The following is an 18707-nucleotide window of genomic DNA, read 5'->3' as shown; positions in this document are numbered from 1 at the left end:
CTATCGTTCGCTTCTTTGTGAACTTTTTTTTTCTATTAGCATTTGGGAGATTAAAGCCTTCGTCAAACAGAACGCGTACTTAGCGCGCGTCAGAGCGCTAAACTGACGCCGCGCCGATAAGTATTTAAATGTGCAAACGAAAAACTGTTGTTAACTATCGTTCGCTTCTTTGTGAACTTTTTTTTTCTATTAGTATTTGGGAGATTAAAGCCTTCGTCAAACAGAACGCGTACTTAGCGCGCGTCAGAGCGCTAAACTGACGCCGCGCTAAGTACGCGTTCTGTTTGACGAAGGCTTTAGTGTGACCATTTTTTTTTAAATATTCGTTTATTAAGTATAATAATTATGTAGGTTGTACCACCCTTCAATTCCAAACGTATGACGGCCTCGTGGTAGGACTACGCAGGATAGGGGCATGTACCCGCACGGGCCCACAGTACGCCTTACTACTAATAACATTAACTTTTTATAACAATGGGTCCGATAATAAAGAGCAGACGGGCCGTGAGCTCATCTACCTGCCACCTCTTTGTTTCTTATAAAGTTCTCGAAAATTATTTGATTTGCTAATGTATCGCCTTTACTGGCCGCTGACACCAGAAGGTCGCGCGCTGCCGCCCGAGCGCGGCCAGGCGCTGTTGCGAAGGTTTAGGTATTTAATGTGCTCGGGTAATAATCTGGCTCCGTAAATATAATAGGTTGGGGAAAAAGAAAAAAGGACCACAAAACAGTTTTGGCGCATTTGAAAAAAACTGGGTACACAAAAAAACTCGATATTTGGATGTCTCACGAGCTCACTAAAAGAAACCTAATGAAACCGTGTACTCATTTGTGATTCTTTATTACGACGTAATGAAACCGAAAAATTTTTGAAGAAGCTGATAACTGGTGATGAATAGGGGTTCACGTACGACAAGAACGTCTGAAAAAGGTCGTGGTCAAAGGCCGGTCAGGCTTCACAGACTGTGGCGAAACCCGAGTTAACTCGCAACAAGGTGATGCTGTGTGTGTGGTGGGATTGGAAGGACATTATTCATTATGAGCTGTTACCATCAGACAGGACCATCGATTCTGAACTCTACTGCGAACAACTGGTGAGATTAAAGCAAGAAGTTGAGAGAAAGCGGGCGGAATTAATCAACAGAAGGGGTGTGGTTTGTCATCATGATAACGCTAGACCTCACACATCTTTAGCCACTCAGCAAAAATTAAGAGAGCTTGGCTGGGAGGTGTTAATGCATCCGCCGTATATTCCTGACCTTGCACCTTCAGATTTCCACCTGTTTCGGTCTCTTGAGAATTCTTTAGGCAGTGTCAGGTTAACGTCACGAGAGGACTGTCAAAACCAATTGTCGCGGTATTTTGATCAGAAGCCCAAAAGTTTCTATAGCAATGGGATCATGTGCCTACCTACAAGATGGCAAAAAGATATCGAACAAAATGGTACCTACATACTTTAGTAAAATGTAAATAAACTATGTTAATAAATATTGTGAATTTTCTTAAAAAATGCGAAGAAACTTTTCCCCAACCTTATATATTATTTTACAACACTTTATACCAAATGAATATATCACATTTTAGTTTATTCTAGGATTACAAATTTAATAGGGAGAAACAGTAACTGTCGGTACAACTTTGTAAATACGGAAAATGATAATAAGTAGTAGTAAATAAATATTATTAAATGTGCTACTTTACGTGTATACTGTAAGGTTGGTAATTGAATCGCACTTGTATATAGATACGCGTGCGACTGGGCGGCAGATAGCGCGGCAGACAGCGCGGCAGATAGCGCGACAGACAGCGCGGCAGATAGCAGCGCGGTGACGTAGCGCATCGCTGAAGCTGGGACTCCTTCGCGACCGACTCTGCGTTCCACCGCGCCACTTTGTTACTAAGAATATTTTCTGACGGACAGAGGAACGACTCGAGACTGTGTGTCGAGCAGATCGAGAACTGACACTGACAGCCGTCATGTCAACCGCGCGCTGTCAGCGCGGCACCTCGCGAGCGACAAGAAGAATGTAATGTCGGTCCGCGATCTATTGAAATGGTGCTTGTGTAATATGCTATGTATAAAACAATAACTTCCAAATAATTAAGAAGTCACGTTTTTTTAGATTCATTTTATTTATTTTACCAACTATATTAATGTAACATTGATTGAATACAAGATGTAATGACAGCCGGTCGGCTGGTAGAGGTTTAGGTGGAGTCGGCGGGGCCCTGCTGCAGCTCGGCCAGCAGCGTGTGCAGCCGCAGCTCCCGGTGCAGCAGCGCGTCCGCCAGCTCCGACACCGCCGCGCCGCCCCACGCCGCGCCGCGCACGTACACCCACTGCCACAGTCGCGCCGCCTCAGCATCGCGCCACGCGCCCGCACTCGCACTCGCACCTCACACTAGCAACTCGCACTCGCACTCGCACCTCGTACCCACGTGTTTTTATTTTTCTTACCTATTCGTTGGTAGCTAAGGGGACAACTACACGGGGACGAGTAGGTGAGCTCGCGGCCTCATCATATCATCATAATCAGCCTGCGGCAGTCCACTGCTGGACATTGCTCGCTACCTCAACCTGAGATAATTGCTAACACTAGCCCTAAGAAGAGCAGTGCTTCGCAGAATCAAATAACGAATCGAAATCGCAAACCCATGAAAAGATCCGGCGACAAATTCAGGGGCTGTGTCTATGGGTTAGTTCGCTCGTCGAACTCTTCGTCATAATCGACGAGGACGGTGACCGGTGCTCGAGAGGCACCGAGGGTGAATCCAGGGGATCTAACAATTTTTATTGGCGGTAGAACAACTTGCGAGTCCGCACGGGTAGGTACCACCACCACCTGCCTGTTTCTGCCGTGAAGCAGTAATGCGTTTCGGTTTGAAGGGTGGAGCAGCCGTTGTAGTTACTGTGTAAACTGAGATTTTAGAACTCATAAATCAAGGTGGGTGGCGGCTTAGTGTTCTCCTCTTCGCACTCACCTTGTGTGCGGGGAGCAGGTCCAGCGCGGCCAGCAGCGCGCGGGCGGTGCGCGGGCGGGCGCAGTGCGGCGCCGCCTCCAGCCGGCACACGCTGAGCGCCGCGCCCCCCGCGCCCCCCGCGCCCCCCGCGCCGCACGCCCGGTACGCGCGCTCGGCGTCCGGCGGCTCCCAGCGCGAGCGCAGCGCGGCCAGCAGGGCGGGCAGGGCGCGCGCCAGGGCGGCCGCGTGTGACGTCACCGGGCGGGGGACGGACAGCGCCGCGCCGGCCCCGCGAGCCGCTGCAACAGGCCGCGCGTGAGGGGAGCGCTGGGTGAGGCGGGGCGGCGAGGGAGCGCGGCCTCACCGAGCTGGATGTAGACGTTGTGCGGGAACAGCGGCGCGAGCTGCCCCGCCGCCCCGCCGGCCGCCAGCGCGCACGCCGTCTGCTCGCAGTACCGCGAGAACGAGGCGCTCTTCTGTAACGACAAGACAATTGAACTACTGAGCGCACGGTAACAGCACCAGTATAAACAGCCTAATATACCAACATTAGGCAAAGCAGAGTAGTGCAAGACGTCCCGCAGGATGTCGCGGCGCTGGGCGGGGGAGGCGAGGCTGACCCGCGCCGCCCCCCATTCCGCCCCCTCGCACGGCAGCAGCGCACACTCCGCTCCGTGCCGCTCCTCGCACCCCTCCTCCGTCCAGCGCTTCTCTAGCTCAGCACACCGCTCGGCGCACTGAAACATTGGACGCGGCACGTTATGGACCGGCCAGTCTACGTGTGACAAACTCAAACCCCCGGCCGTGTGGATGTGGGACCGATGCAACTATTGAAACATGACCAAGCTGCTTGCGACGGACGCCCGCGCCCAGCAGCGGCCCGCGGACCCACGCGGCTCGGCGAGCCCGCCCCCCTCCCCGCACACCGGAATTCATGCGGAGTGTTCGTTAGCTTTTCCTTCAACATTCTTTGTTGATTTGTAAAGATGTATAAAACACGACGGGGTCCAAATTTGCTACACTTCAAAAGAAAATAAGAAAAATAAAAAGGGGAAATTCATATTTTATTCGAAAGTTACGTGTTCATAAGCGAGTTGCAAGGTGGTCGCGTCGGGATCGCACGGCTCCCTCCGGCCGAGCACCGCGGCGCACACGGCACCCCGCGCCCCCCCGCCGGCCCCCCTCGCGGCGTACAGGCGCACGGCGGGGGGGCAGGCGGGGGCCAGCGCGGCCCGCAGCGCGCGCGGCCCGTAGCGCGGCTCCAGCGCCGCCAGCAGCACGTAGGGCAGCGCGTGCTCGCCGGCCCAGCGCGCCAGCACGCCGCGGGCCTCGCGCCGCATGCGCCCGCACTCCGCCGCGCCGCTCTCCGTCTGTGAGCCGCACCCTCCACGTTCAATATCTAAAGTTCGTTTAGACTGCTGAACTTTTCGGAATATACGTGCTCAATCCGTGCTTCGAAAATTTCATAGATTTTTTGACGAAGAAATAACCTCCGGGTCGAGAAGCAGCATCAGGGAGTGCATCCAACGCAGCCTCCAGCACAGCAGCGCCAGTCGCCGGGAGCCGCTCGTCCAGGACAGGCACGCCTCCCACAGAGAATTCACCCAGCTCAGGTAGCCTGAGGATACGCGAAGAGGTCACGGGAGGTGTGAGGGTGCCGCGGGGCGCGGGGGCAGGTCACTCACCGGCGTCGTCGGTGAAGTAGTGCGGCGGGTCCAGCAGCAGCCGCACAAGGTCGGGCGCGTGCGCGGCACGGCGGCGCGCGGGGTGGTGCGGGGGCAGGCGGCGCGCGGCGCGGAGGGCGGGCAGCAGGCTCTCGGCGCCGCCCCGCCCCGCGCCCCCGCTCTCCTCCGCCGCGAGCCCCGCGGGCCCGCACGCGCGCTCCACGTACTCTGCGCCGGGGAGCAGCGGCACCTGCAGCCGGCACAGTCCGCGTGACGCCGCCGCCTCGTCTCGCGTCGCAAGACAAGGTGTCGCGTCGTCGCGCACGTACCTTGGCCAGTCGCAAGAGGTTGACGCAGAGCATGAAGGAATGCTGCGGATCGGCCACGGGCAGCAGCAGGGCTGCCACGTCGGCCGCCACCGGGTAGCGCTGAGGGTCGGCGTCCGCGCCCAGCGGGAGGGCGGGGGGCGCGGCGGGGGGGCGCCAGTGGGCGGCGCCGCGCGCTCGCTCGATGCGGGCCCACACCACGTGCTGCGGTAAGCCACTGCCCATGACCTATATTTACAAATTATGTAATTAAACTTGATACGATATTTACTAATAACAAAATTAAAATGGCAGAAATCAAAAAGTTTCAAAATATTTAGAATCTTTATTTCTCCTTCTTCTTCTTTGTCGTTTCCTCATTACTGAGGGTCGTGACCACCCTGGTCCAGTTTTTCCACCAGCTTCCTCCAATGTTGCCTGCATTCGGCCTGCTTAATGGCGCCCGGGACGCTGGTGTTTGTGGCCTCCTTGATAATGTCCGTCCACCTGGTTGGCAATCTTCCTCGACTTCTCTTTCCTTCCACGTGACCTACAACTATAAATTTTTCCAAGTTCTCAGGATTTTGTCGGGCCACGCGTCTGAAGTACTTGAGGAGACGCTACATACAGATTGTAGATAGACGGGTCTTGACGTTTAGCTCCTCGAGAATTGACACATTTGTTCGGCGCTCCGTCCATCATACGCCCAACATTTTGCGCCAACACCACATTTCAAATGCGTCAATTCTCGATCAGGTACGGCCCTTGAGGGTCCACGTCTCAGAAACGTACAAGAATATGGAGAAGATAAGGGTTCTCATGAGCTTTATCTTAGTTTTTTTTGTTTATGCTGCGATTTCTTCAAATCTTCTCCAATCGCTTCACGGCTGATTTTGACATCTGGACCCTCCTGACCACCTCCCTGTCACAATCACCGTCACTGGATATTAATGACCCCAAGTACACAAATTCCTGCTCCACGTCCAGGTCACGCAGTTCGTGAGTACTTGTCATTGTGCCAGCTCTATCGACAAACATCAATTTCGTTTTGGATCGGTTGATGCAAAGTCCGTAATATTTGCTAACGACTTCCACTCTCCTCAGAAGCTCATGCAGCTCTCGCTCCGAGGTACCGATTATAGTGGTATCATCAGCGAAACGAAGATTATTAATTCGGTGGCCTCCTACACGAACACCCCCCTCCCAGTTCTCCAGAACGAGCCTCATAATGTGTTCACCGATGAGGTTGAAGAGTTGTGGGGAGAGAATACACCCCTGTCTGACTCCACGTTCGGGCTTAAATGGATGGGAAAACTCATTGTCCATTCTGACTCTCGTAATTCCATCCATATATAGAGTGAACAAGGGAGACGAGGTGGTCCGGTATTCCCATTTCTTGCATCACGTCGAACATTTTCTTCCAGTTGATGCAGTCAAAAGCCTAGACGTAGTCAATGAAGCAGAGAGCCAGCGGGACGTTGAACTCCCTTGCCTTTTCGATCAACTGCCTCATGTTTAAGATCTGCTCTCTGGTTCCTCGACCCTTAACAAAACCCGCTTGCTCTTTTGCGATTTGCCTACTGGTAAAACTCTCCAGTCTTTTATTGATAATATGGAGGAGAATTTTACTGGCATGCGAGATTATGGAGATAATAGTAGATAGTAGAGTCCTGTAGTTCTCACATTTGCGCGTGGAGCCTTTTTTATGGAGAGGAATTAATATTGATTCCGTCCAGTCTTCAGGCCACTGGCCAGTCGCCATACTTTCTGGCAAATGGAGTGTAAAATCTTGGTACCATCCGAGCCTAGGCTCTTTAACATTAGAGCGGTTACGCTGTTCCTCCCGCATGCTTTTTGCTTTAGCCTATTGATTGCTGCCTCAACTTCTTGAAGAAGGATATCTGGCTCATATTGGTTATAGTCCACCCTTTCTTCGATATCATTACAGCCTTTTTCGCAATATAGCTGTTCGCTGCATCTCCTCCATCTGTCTAGCGCAGCCTGCCTGTCAATGATGAGGTTACCACGGTCGTCCTCAATAGTCCAGGTTTTCAGCTTGTACTCTTTGGCCAACAGCTTCACTCTGCGGAACAAGTCCTTAGAATGCATGCGTTCAGAATCCCTTTGAATGTCATCGCAGACAGTATTTATATACCTTTATATACATTCGTGCCCGGGGCGTGGCGCGTCCCAGCCCCAGTGTGGTCAGAGCGCGGAGGGCCCAATCTCGGCGGTCCGTACTGGAGTCATGGTCCAGACGGCTGGCTGATCCTTCGGCTGGTCGTAGGACCGTCGAGGCGATTCGCCCGGTCCTTGTGGATTGGGTGAATCGTGACAGAGGACGCCTCAATTTCCGGGTCACGTAGATGCTCACTGGGCATGGTTGTTTCGGTGAGCACCGGATCACAGCCGAGCCGACGGCAGAGTGCCACCATTGCGGTTGCGACTTGGACACGACAGAGCATACGCTCATCGCCTGCCCCGCATTGGAGGGGTGGCGCCGAGTCCTCGTCGCAAAAATAGGAAACGAGTGTTGTGGCATCGATGCTCGGCGACGACGAGTCGTGGAAGGCGATGCTCGACTTCTGCAAGTGCACCACCTCGTAGAAGGAGGCGGCGGGGCGCGTGAGAGACGCACAATCCCGCCGCCGTCAAGCGGGTCCAGGCGGATCTCGCCCAAGCCCTGGCCCTCTAAGTATTTCGGGTCCCCCTCACATGTCGGTCTGGGGACCGGCGAGGGAGGCCTAAGACGACGTGCAAGCTGCTCTGCACGCGTTTTACGCAAGAGCATCCGGGTGATGGAAGGCCGGCTATCCTCGACCCACGCTGGTTCTGGCCCAGCGGGGTATTCCGTACGGTAACCCACTAACCGGCGCCATCTAGGCGGGCTTCGGACAGCCTGCCGACCGCTATTTTTGCAATGCTTTTTTTTGTTTTTTTTTATTGCTTAGATGAGTAGACGAACTTACAGCCCACCTGGTGTTAAGTCGTTACTGGAGCCCACGTACGTATCTACAACGTAAACCACGTCACCCACCTTGAGATATAAGTTCAAAGGTCTCAGTATAGTTACAACGGCTGCCCCGCCCTTCAAACCGAAACGCATTACTGCTTCACGGCAGAAACAGGCAGCGTGGTGGTACCTACCCGCGAGGACTCACAATAGGTCCTACCACCAGTAAGAATGCGTCCAATTTGTTTCATTCTTTTCCAACCGTACTGCGGCTATCCATTTTTACGTTGAATTTCATTTGTCGGAAATCTACAGTAATAAAATCATTTGTTATCGCTGCATAATATCATACTTGTTACTTAAATAAAGCTTATGTTTTATCTGAGCAGTATAAAGAACTACTACTGCATAGAAAAAGTAATCGTACATATTGCATAACACTCTCCATCATCAATAGTATGAAATTTTACGATGTTTGTTGAATTACTTATGAAAGCTAATTGCACTGTTTTTCATATCTGTATGGCTTTTACACCATTTCACGACACACGATTGCATACTTGCAAAATTAAAAAGCGCAAAATAATAATTATCTGGTCAACCGAAAACTGACGCAACACGACCGCACGACACGATGTAACGTAATGTTACAACTGAAATCGTCTGCAAAATAAAAAAACATAAAAAAAACCTTAAAACAAAAGTATTTATGTTCAAAGCAGTTATTTTATCGATTGTACCGCTGAGGTGAGAACAATAGTTCCCACCTCCCCTCGAGACGTAGGTTCGGCTGGCGCAGACACTGCGCGGCCGCCGGCAGTCGTCACTAGACTTCCTTGTTAGTCTTACGTTTGAATTCGAGTTCAGTTAAAGTTCATTTTCAAACCAGACGACTTACCTACAAATAATTTATTAAAAAAAAAACATATTTAGTACAGCACATCGTGTGATGTGCTTATTATTAACGCTATTAAAATAACCGGATTCGACCCCGCTTTTAGGGTGAGTTGGAAATGGCGTATTATTATTTTTTAACGCATTACTTCTTTTTTTATTTTTTTTTGCTAATCATGTACAGCTATACTTCACTTGTTTTATTGTGCATTTACTCCGTTCTGGTTGACCACTGCCACGATAATCTCGCCACAAGATGTGGGTACCTTGCTCGAGTTCTCGTTGGTCAACCAGATCGGAAGGTAGATAAACCAATTTGTGCAATTGGGCTTATCGCTTCCAGGGTTCATGCCTTGCTGCCTTTCACGCTTCTTGCTTCGCTTGATAATCTGCGTCTGTGCTGAAAAGGTCATCTCCGCACAGTAACCCGCACCCTGGTGATCTAGCTAGCCCAGGAGACCTCCAGGAGTCCAGGCGTGGTGCTTCAGCGGGTCAACCCACGTCCGTTGGCTGCCGGAATTCAGGAGGGTAGCCTACAGAGGGAGGGTCAGATCGGCCGTACAACCACGCCCTACAAATTTGTGTGCTCAACTGCCTGTTTTTTTTTTGTAATATATGTTTTTTTTTTTACTGATACACTAGTGTTTTGTTTTTTCGTAAGGGAAAGACTAAACAGTTGTCGCAACGAGTGCCACAGCGAACTGGCGCGCCGTTCGGTAACTATTTTATGCCACGCCCTCCGTGGTAGCTATTTACATGGAACCATTTTTGAAGCGTAATTACTTTCTATAGTTTTATTATTCGTAGTTCAATAGTGAAAATCGATTGTGGCCGGTCCCGCGCCCCGCCCCGAGGACGCGTCGCTCGTTGACGTCACGGTAACGGTTATATTCGCAACTCATTTTTAATAAAATAGAATAACATACCTTATCCTCAAATTCGTGGAGTTGCTTTTCAAGAGCCGCATCTCTGTCGGGATCCGGCGGAGGGGGAAATCCGGCAGGGGGGAAGTTCATAGCGGCGACCAGCTCCATCAGTAGCACCAGCTGCTCCCACAGACCGGCGTCGCTCAAATATGACCCTAATCAATGACCACCTGACTTAAAAATATGTGCCGACCGATCGCGGATGGTGGTTTTGATATCCATTTCTACTATTTGTATACCAATACAACTATATGTCGTCTCGATACCAGGTGATTCAAACGTGATTAATTATTATTGAATAATAACTTTAATTCACGTTGAGAGGTACCTGGGCTAAGTCTTAATTAGGATTCGACTTAAAGCATGTTTTGTCAACATTGGCTACTTATAACTGATTCAAAATTAGTGACGGTACCATCGGCCGACAAGTGTGCGGCAACGCGCTAACGGACGCGGGCGGCGGAGCTCGCCACCTGCCGATTTTTAAAGAGACAAATTGTGAGTGTAATTGTAAATTGTAACTCTTGGTTTAAGGATTCCAAGTGATTGCTGCTCTTTTACTAAGCTTCCTAGTTGAAAAACAAGTTCACACCCAGAGTTCGCTTTGTGGCACAATTGTGATGCTGTAAGAGTGCAGGCTGTAGCAGGAGGCCGGCGCCGGCGGTTCTGCATATTTTTTTAAGCCTTTTCGTATTTTAGATTTAAGATTTCACAAATTCAAGTTCTTATCATAGTTTGTTTACGTTTGAATATTTGATATGCGATTTTGTTCAATAGCTTGTTGCTCATTATGTAGATAGGCACACAACCCCGTTGCTGTAGAAATATTGGTACTGATCAAATAACTTTTTGACAGTGTTCTCAGTGGGGTCCTCCAGACCCCTTCAATGTGTGAAAGCTGTTACGAATAGTGGTTCTTTTTTTTTTGCTTAGATGGGTCGACGAGCTCCCGACCACCCGGCGCACAGTGACTACCGGAGCTGGTCCTGTATAGGAGTGCACGGGACTCACCGTACACGTAGAGCAGGTGCGGGTAGGCGGGGGGCAGCGGCCGCAGCCGGTCCAGCGCCTCCTGCAGGTGCCGCGCCCCCCGCGCCGCGCCCCCCCGCGCCCCCGCCGCCTGCAGCAGGCGCACCCACGCCTCCAGCCGCTGCGGCCCCGCCCGCGCCGCGCTGTCGTGCGCGTCCTGCTGCAGCACGCGCAGCAGCTGGTGCGTGTCGAGGTGCGCGGCGCGGGCGCGGTGCCGGGCCGCCCGCACCGCGCGCCCCGCCTCCCCCTCCCCGCACTCCGCCGCGCCGCGCTCGGCCGCCCGCAGGGCTGCCTCGGGGCCTCGCCAAGCTTCCTGGAGATATTTCCTTTCAAACTATCTTTTTATACAATACAATACTAAACTAATGAACTTTAATAAAACTTGGCCCTTCTTTCTCGTCGTCTTTGGTTTTTGGTGTTCAAGTTGAGAGATAGGATCTTTTTTTTTTCGGGTCGGGGGCTGAACTTCCTGCGAGGTTCCCGCGCCTAGGGGGCCCACGGAATATATGGGACTCGATAATCTATAGAGCAGATCGCGGACCCGAGAATATTTTTAAGGCTCTATCGCATCAAACGACTCCCCTGCACTTTCACACCCGATGTCAGATCTCCGCCCGGGCCAGAACCCGGTCAGAGTAGAGGAGGTCCCCGCGGTCAACACCCGCGATAACGGGTCGTCGACGACCAACGACACTGGTCCTCGCGGTACGGCAGCCCTACCAGGCCCCGTGACCCAGAGACTGCTTCCTCACAGGGTCGGAGTTGGACGAACGCCCTCCTCCGACCCCCGGCGGCGCCAAGAGGGAAGAAGAGCTCTCCCTCTCCTGTTCCGCAGCCTTCTTTTGCGAGATGGTGGAATCGTAGAAGTCGAGTATCGTCTGCCAAGACTCGTCACTGCCGAGCATCATAGGCACGACGGTCGGCAGCGACAAGTCTAGTCTGTGTTTTTGCAACCAGGAAGCGGAGCTGCTCTGAGAAAGCTTGAGGGAGGCCTATGTCCAGCAGTGGACATCTGTGGGCTGGTAGAATAGAAATAAAAAAGTGACAATACCCAGACAAGACCTGGAAAATTTTCAGATATAATGTGTGATCTTAGAATGTACTTTGGATTAATGACACTAACCTGAAAGTCGATAAACCTGAGCCACAGGGCGACGTCGTTGGGTTGTTTTTCTAGTTGTTGAGTGAGAGCCCGCTCCCTAGCAGCCAGCTCAGCGCTGAGGTCCGCTACTGGGATGTTCACCTCCCAGTAGCGGAATGAGCGCTCCTCACTTTTTCGACGCTTGCGTTTTTTACCCACTACTCTACCTATGGCCTTGTACCTGAAATTAATAAGTAATACAGATAAATGATCATATGCCGGAAATAACCAGATGACTACAAAGTCATAATGTTATTAGTGTTACTTCTACTGCTAGCTTCAATTACTACACACTAAGCAAAAGCAACAATACCATTAGAAAATATTATACCAAACAAAGCATAGCGTGATTTAGTCACATATCTATTGAGTTTTGACATGGTGGAAGATCACTGTTGCTTATGACGTCACAAAAAATGCCAAGGGTACAGTAAAGTCAAATGTTTTTCCTTGCCCTGCTGCCCAATCAAAACTAAATTTGGAATTCTGAAGCACATTTTTACAAATTGTTGCACACTTTGTGGATACCTACATTACACACACTATTCTTTAACAGGTCTTTACCATGATTTTCATGTTTAATGAGTTCCCCATATTTCAGTGTTGTTGCCAGCTTCATGATCACAGGTAAACTGAAGACTACGAATAGAATGTTAAGAGCAGACAAATTTTATCAGACCTTATTAGACCTTGTTAAATAAATAGTGTAATGAATGACAATTTTTAGTTTAAGGGGTTATTTTTATGGTTATTCATACAAAAATACATTTTCTCAACATTCATCTTGTTTAATTATGACTTGCTCCCCTCTATAACATCCATATGTTATCATTGTGTACTTTACATTTCACTATTTGCATAAAGAACTTTTCAAGTCTACCTAGCATTTATGAAGTATTAATGTCGTGTTAGTATTAGTATTAATCAAGTTGTCGTGGCCTAACGGAAAAGACATCCGGTGCAATCGTATCTAGCGATGCAACAGTGCTCGAATCCCGCAGGCGGATACCAATTTTTCTTATGAAATACGTACTTAATAAAATGTTCGCGATTAACTTGTACGGTGAAGGAATAGCATCGTGTAATAAAAATCAAACCCGCAAAATTATAATTTGCGTAACTACTGGCAGTATGACCTCTTGTGAGTCTGCACGGTTAGGTACCACCACCTTGTCTATTTGTGCCGTGAAGCAGTAATGCGTTTTGGTTTGAAGGGTGGGGCAGCTGTTGTAACTATACTGAGACCTTAGAACTCGTGTCTCAAGGTGGGTAGCGGCATTTAGGTTGCAGATTTCTATGCGCTCCAGTAACCACTTAACACCAGGTGGTCTGTAAGCTCATCCACGCATTTAAGCAATAAAAAAATAATAAATTTAGTGAAAATTATCAAGGAATAAAATATTCTAAATATATTTCTGCTTTTCTCTCCTTTAGAGATGTCTAAAAATATATTTAACTGCTCTAAATTTCTATTATTTTCTTTTATTGTATTCACGGTGCATTTCCAGGGATATTTTTGGCCATTTACCATCAGTCCTTAGAATTAATTTCTTTTCTTCTGTACTGAATACCAAGGGGAGTTAGGGGAGAACGGTAACAACACCTCCACCGACCCTACAGTCAACCTCACCTGCGCGCGCCGGATGGCGGCGGAAACCAATCGGTTTCCGTGGTACTCCCTGCTAGATAACAAACGAGGCAATGGCGACCGAGCAATGGCGGTATAACCATACAACCTGCCAAGCAATTGGTTGGAAGAGGCTATAGCAAGCCTGGGGATCTAAATAATCTCTAAAACGTCTAGAGTAGTAGGAAGAAAAAAGAAACCAAATGAATGCAAATTTGAAAAACAAACTACCCCAGGAGGGTACCGGTAATACCGGAGAATCCCTCCCTGAGTCTAACTCAGGCAGCCCCTCGTATTCTGGGGGGGGCACAACTTTGCGATCTGATGGATATGGAATCAACCCTATGAATAAAACAAAATTACCTAATATGGTACAACAAACTTTTCACCGCAGCATGTTTGAAAGAACACGAAGTAACTCACTAAGTGCCATAAATAAAGAACAAGAACCTACGCTATTCCTAACCACAACTAAAGACCTTGAACATAGTACATGGCAGAGTGACCAGGTTCCTCTAATAAAAAGGAAGAGAACTGAATCGCACTCAGATTTAAAAGGAAACAGTAATAAGTTACAGAAAACCACATACCCGATACCTACCCATAATCAATTTGAAACATTAGAGATACTCGATGAAGACGGAAGCGATCCTAAACCAAAAATACCTAAGCCCGAACCTATATTTGTTACGGGTGTGGCATACATAAAAACCCTCAAGGACATACTGAACAAAATTACGAATGACGACCCAATGACATATACTATGACCACTTTGAGGTCAGGACATGTAGTAAAAATCTTACCAAGAGATATAGAAATGTACAAGAAGATCAGAGACAATTTTATTACAAACAACATCAGTCATTATACATATAAGCTCAAAAGCGAAAGGGCTTACAGAGTCGTTCTCCGTGGGCTTCACTCAACTGAGGACATGGAAGCTATCAAATCTGAATTAAGAGATCTAGGCCATGAAGTCAGAAATATTGTTAATGTACGACATAAAACTACTAAACAAGACTTGCCGTTGTTCTATATTGACCTTGAACCTAAACATAATAACAAAGAGGTATTTAAGGTAAACAGATTAAACAATATGAAAGTATCTTTTGAAGCTCCTTACAAAACAACAGAGATTCTACAGTGTAAGAGATGTCAGAGGTTTGGTCATAGCAAAAATCAATGTTATAGACCACATAGATGTGTTAAGTGTGGAGAAGATCATCCCACTGTAAGCTGTAAAAAGACACCAGATACTGAAGCAACATGCGTTAACTGCCAAGAGAAACATCCTGCAAGTTACAAAGGCTGTATCAAATACAAACAATATAAACAACAAATTTTAAAAATTAATCCCAAAAATGTAATTAAAGATACCCCAGCCTCGCAACCAAATAAGAAAAATCCCAGCAAAGCAGAATATACCAAAAACATATTTAAAACTTATGCAGATGCAGTGAACTCCAATAATAATAAACAACAGACTGAATCCCACTTGATTGACAGCAGCGAATTGAATAAGCTCATAGACAGCATGTTTAACAAATTTCAAACCATCATGACTAACATGATAGACAGCATGATGAATCGGATGATTCAATTAATATCCCGCCTAGTGCCCAAATGATCAATAATTTACGTGTAGTTACTTGGAATGCCAATGGGTTGTCAGACAGGTGCCTAGAATTAGAAATCTTCCTAAGGACAGAAAAAATAGATGTAGCACTTATTTCTGAAACGAGATTTACTCATAGAACTCACATTAGAATAAAAGATTATGTTGTTCATTCTACAAATCACCCCTCTGGCAACTCCCACGGTGGAACAGCAGTTATAATTAAAAAAAGCATTAAACACCACCCGCTAGAAGAATACAGTACTGAAAAAATACAGGCTACATCTATCAGAATACAAGGCAAAAATACTGAAACAACTCTATCTGCTATATACTGTCCTCCAAGACACAATATTAATGCTGATGACTTCAAGGATTACTTCTTAAGTCTGGGGAGTAGATTTGTCTGTGGCGGCGATTGGAACGCTAAACACACCTACTGGGGCTCAAGGTTGACTCTACCACGAGGCAGGCAGCTATTCCAGACGACTATAGAACTTTCTTTATATTGCTTATCTCAAGGTGAGCCAACCTACTGGCCGACTGATCGAAAGAAAACGCCGGATTTACTTGACTTCTTTATCACCAAGAACGTGCCCCAAACGCAGCTGAGCGTCAAATCTTGTACTGATCTATCCTCCGATCACACTCCAGTGATTCTTAACATAAACTCTACTATCTTGTTAAATGATTATCCACCTAAACCATATAACAAGAATACCAATTGGGAAACCTACCAAGAGTACATCAACAATAATCTGAATTTAAACATCCCTTTGAAATCCACTGGAGATGTTGAGAATGCTGTAGAAAATCTAAATTAACTTATTCACGAGGCACTAGGCAGATCTACGCCGCTAAGAAAATTCCCATCTGTGGTTTTGCACCATTACCCCAAACATATCAAGGATATGGTATCTAGGAGGCGGAATCTGCGCAAAATATGGCATAACACTGGCTATCCTGCTGATAAGAGAGCTTTTAATAAAGCTTCTGAGGAATTAAAATATCTAACTAAAGCAATGAAAGAAGACGAGCTACAATCGTTCTTAAGAAATTTAAAGCCAAGTCCAGACACCAACTATTCTCTATGGAAGGCTACTAGGAAAATGAAAAGACCGAAAATGCATGTACCACCTATTAGAGCTCCTACTGGAAGCTGGGCCAGATCTGATTTTGAGAAGGCCTCAACTTTCGCAGAGCACCTCAAATTAGTATTTAAGCCTTTCCCGGGATTAAACTTAACGCACGACGATGAAGTTTTGAACTATCTGAATTCTCCACTGCAGATGTGCCTACCGCTAATGTACACAAGTCCGACGGAAGTAACTAATGAAATTAAGAACCTGAAAGAAGGAAAATCGCCAGGTTATGATGAAGTCGATGCAACTATGCTTAAACATCTTCCCAAAAAAGGCATAACATTCATGACTATCATCTTTAATGCATGCATTAGACTGGAGTGCTTTCCTAGTCAATGGAAAATAGCCCAAGTGGTGATGGTGCCAAAGCCTGGAAAACCACCTCACGATGCAGGTTCTTATAGGCCAATAAGCCTCCTTCCAGTCATTGGTAAAATTTTCGAAAGAGTCATTCTTAACAGGATGAAGAAACATCTGCCGAGTGTCCTTCCCGCACATCAATTTGGCTTTCGTGAAAAGCACGGAACAATTGAACAGATTCATCGCCTTGTGGATGTCATAAGTGGAACACTTGAAAATAAACAGTACTGCTCAGCTGCCTTTCTCGATATCGGGCAGGCATTTGACAAGGTGTGGCACGATGGACTGTTATTCAAATTGAAAAAAATGTTGCCACACAGCTATTACGCTATTATTAAGTCATATCTTAATAGACGATGCTTTGAGATTAAACATAACCAAGAATCATCACAGATGCATGAGATTACTTCTGGTGTGCCACAAGGCAGCATACTCGGCCCTGTCCTGTACCTCATCTATACAGCAGACTTACCAACCAACAGAAACACTATCATTGCAACATACGCAGATGATACAGCTATAATGTCTGTTCATGACGACCCTACAACAGCTTCTGAAAACTTACAATCACATCTAGATGACCTTCAGAAATGGTTTAATATGTGGCGCGTTAAAGTAAACCAAAGCAAATCATCCCACGTTACATTCAGCCTCAGGAAACAAACCTGTCCTCCTGTAAGCTTACATAACGAAAACATACATCAAGCAGAAGATGCAAAATATCTTGGCATACATCTGGATCGAAGACTGACATGGAAAAAGCACATCTGGTCTAAGCGAAAACAATTAGACATAAGGCTAAGAAATATATACTGGTTGACTGGAGGGAAATCCCAGCTTTCGCCAACAAGTAAAATTTTAATTTACAAAACCATCTTAAAGCCAATATGGACATATGGCATACAGCTTTGAGGAACTGCCAGCAATAGCAACGTCGAGATCCTGGAAAGGTTTCAAAATAAAACTTTCAGAACAATGCTAAGAATACCGCATTACATAAGCAACAAGATCATACAAATGGATCTAAATATTCCCACAGTAAAAGAGGAAATAGTAGCTTACAGCAAAAAATACCAAGCCAGGTTATCGACACACGTCAATAAATTGGCGTCGGACCTAGGAGGCACAGGAGCAGTGCAGTTTACTAGATTAAGGAGGCACAGTATACCTACCTTACAGAACAGAAATTAAATCTAACAATAAAAGATGAAGGTGTTACTGGACATCTGATTCTGTTTATATATCTATTAAGAATAAATTCAGCCAGAGGAATAGCTCATTGTTAACTAGAGAAAAACAGATTGCTAAGAGACATTAAAACATAAGAGAAAAAAAAAAAAAAAAAAAAACTGAATACCATAATCACCTTTTTACAACTCCCAAGGGAAGAGATGAGGTGATGCTATTCTAGGCTGAGGTTCAAGAAAAGATTCATTTAGGACAACATTTTGTGATTCCGATGCGGTGGTAGATTCTACAAAGCACTGCTATTGCTAAGGTTAGTGTTAGCAAATTCTCTCAGGTTGAGTCCATGAGCTCACCTGCCTGTAAATGAGAAGCTGGAATAGCCCTTACGCTACCAGTAAATAGGTACAAAAAAAAACATTCGAGCATAATTTTCCCATCAGTGAATAATATTTCAAAGCTTGAAGTAAAATCAACTTTCTAATTACAGTTCATCGAGATGTGGACAGTGTGAAAATGAAATTAAAAACACTTACTCAGGTCGGCCGGGATAGTACAAGGTTGAGACTCGCAGGTTACCGGGGTCGAACTTGGTATCGAGATAAAAGTCAGGAGATGTAAGATCATTCTGGAGTGGTGGTTGTAGTGGAGCTGGATACTCGTCGGTGGAGTTATCACTAGCGAGCAGCTGTTCCTCACCAGCCGGCGATACTTCCCCTGCAGGTGATAACGCGTTATAGCCTTTCGTCAACAATATTATTAAAATAATATAGATTGCATTTTATTCATCTTACGCTCATCAATGTTCGATATTTTTGTTTCAGTTAGTTTTGCGCAATCTTGACTATACGCTGGAAATAGAGACATTTTAGTGGTAAATGGTAATCGTATGCAATATCCTCAA

The 18707-nt window shown here is 47.1% G+C and overlaps 3 protein-coding genes across 5 annotated transcripts in view; 1 reads left to right on the top strand and 2 right to left on the bottom strand.

The window, feature by feature from the left end:
* LOC114251973 (uncharacterized) overlaps positions 1 to 1871 on the bottom strand; it is a 16038-nt gene extending 14167 nt beyond the window's left edge. Inside the window, exon 1 of one of the 2 annotated variants that reach the window (XM_089737728.1) lies at positions 1735 to 1871. In XM_089737728.1, the coding sequence (XP_089593854.1) occupies positions 1735 to 1840 (106 nt within the window). In that variant the 5' untranslated portion in view covers positions 1841 to 1871. The remainder of the gene's footprint in view (positions 1 to 1734) is intronic. The other variant, XM_089737727.1, reaches the window with a different exon arrangement.
* Positions 1 to 10765, top strand: part of LOC114251980 (uncharacterized) — a 26682-nt gene extending 15917 nt beyond the window's left edge. Inside the window, exon 13 of one of the 2 annotated variants that reach the window (XM_089737724.1) lies at positions 10637 to 10765. In XM_089737724.1, the coding sequence (XP_089593850.1) occupies positions 10637 to 10674 (38 nt within the window). In that variant the 3' untranslated portion in view covers positions 10675 to 10765. Of the gene's footprint in view, positions 1 to 1744; positions 1803 to 10636 lie in introns of those variants that run through there. The other variant, XM_089737726.1, reaches the window with a different exon arrangement.
* Positions 2115 to 18707, bottom strand: LOC114251972 (uncharacterized). Its single transcript, XM_028186427.2, has 13 exons — positions 18598 to 18707; positions 18340 to 18520; positions 11856 to 12054; positions 10715 to 11045; positions 9704 to 9858; positions 4955 to 5179; positions 4647 to 4875; positions 4452 to 4579; positions 4041 to 4331; positions 3510 to 3698; positions 3326 to 3437; positions 2983 to 3260; positions 2115 to 2340 (listed from the first exon to the last, which is right to left on the bottom strand). The coding sequence occupies exons 1-13, from the start codon at positions 18668 to 18670 to the stop codon at positions 2209 to 2211; spliced, it is 2523 nt and encodes an 840-aa protein (XP_028042228.2). The 5' UTR covers positions 18671 to 18707; the 3' UTR covers positions 2115 to 2208.

This window comes from Bombyx mandarina, chromosome 23 (genome assembly GCF_030267445.1).
Source record: "Bombyx mandarina strain Sakado chromosome 23, ASM3026744v2".
NCBI lineage: Eukaryota > Metazoa > Arthropoda > Insecta > Lepidoptera > Bombycidae > Bombyx > Bombyx mandarina.
This window is presented reverse-complemented; position numbering and strand designations above follow the sequence as displayed.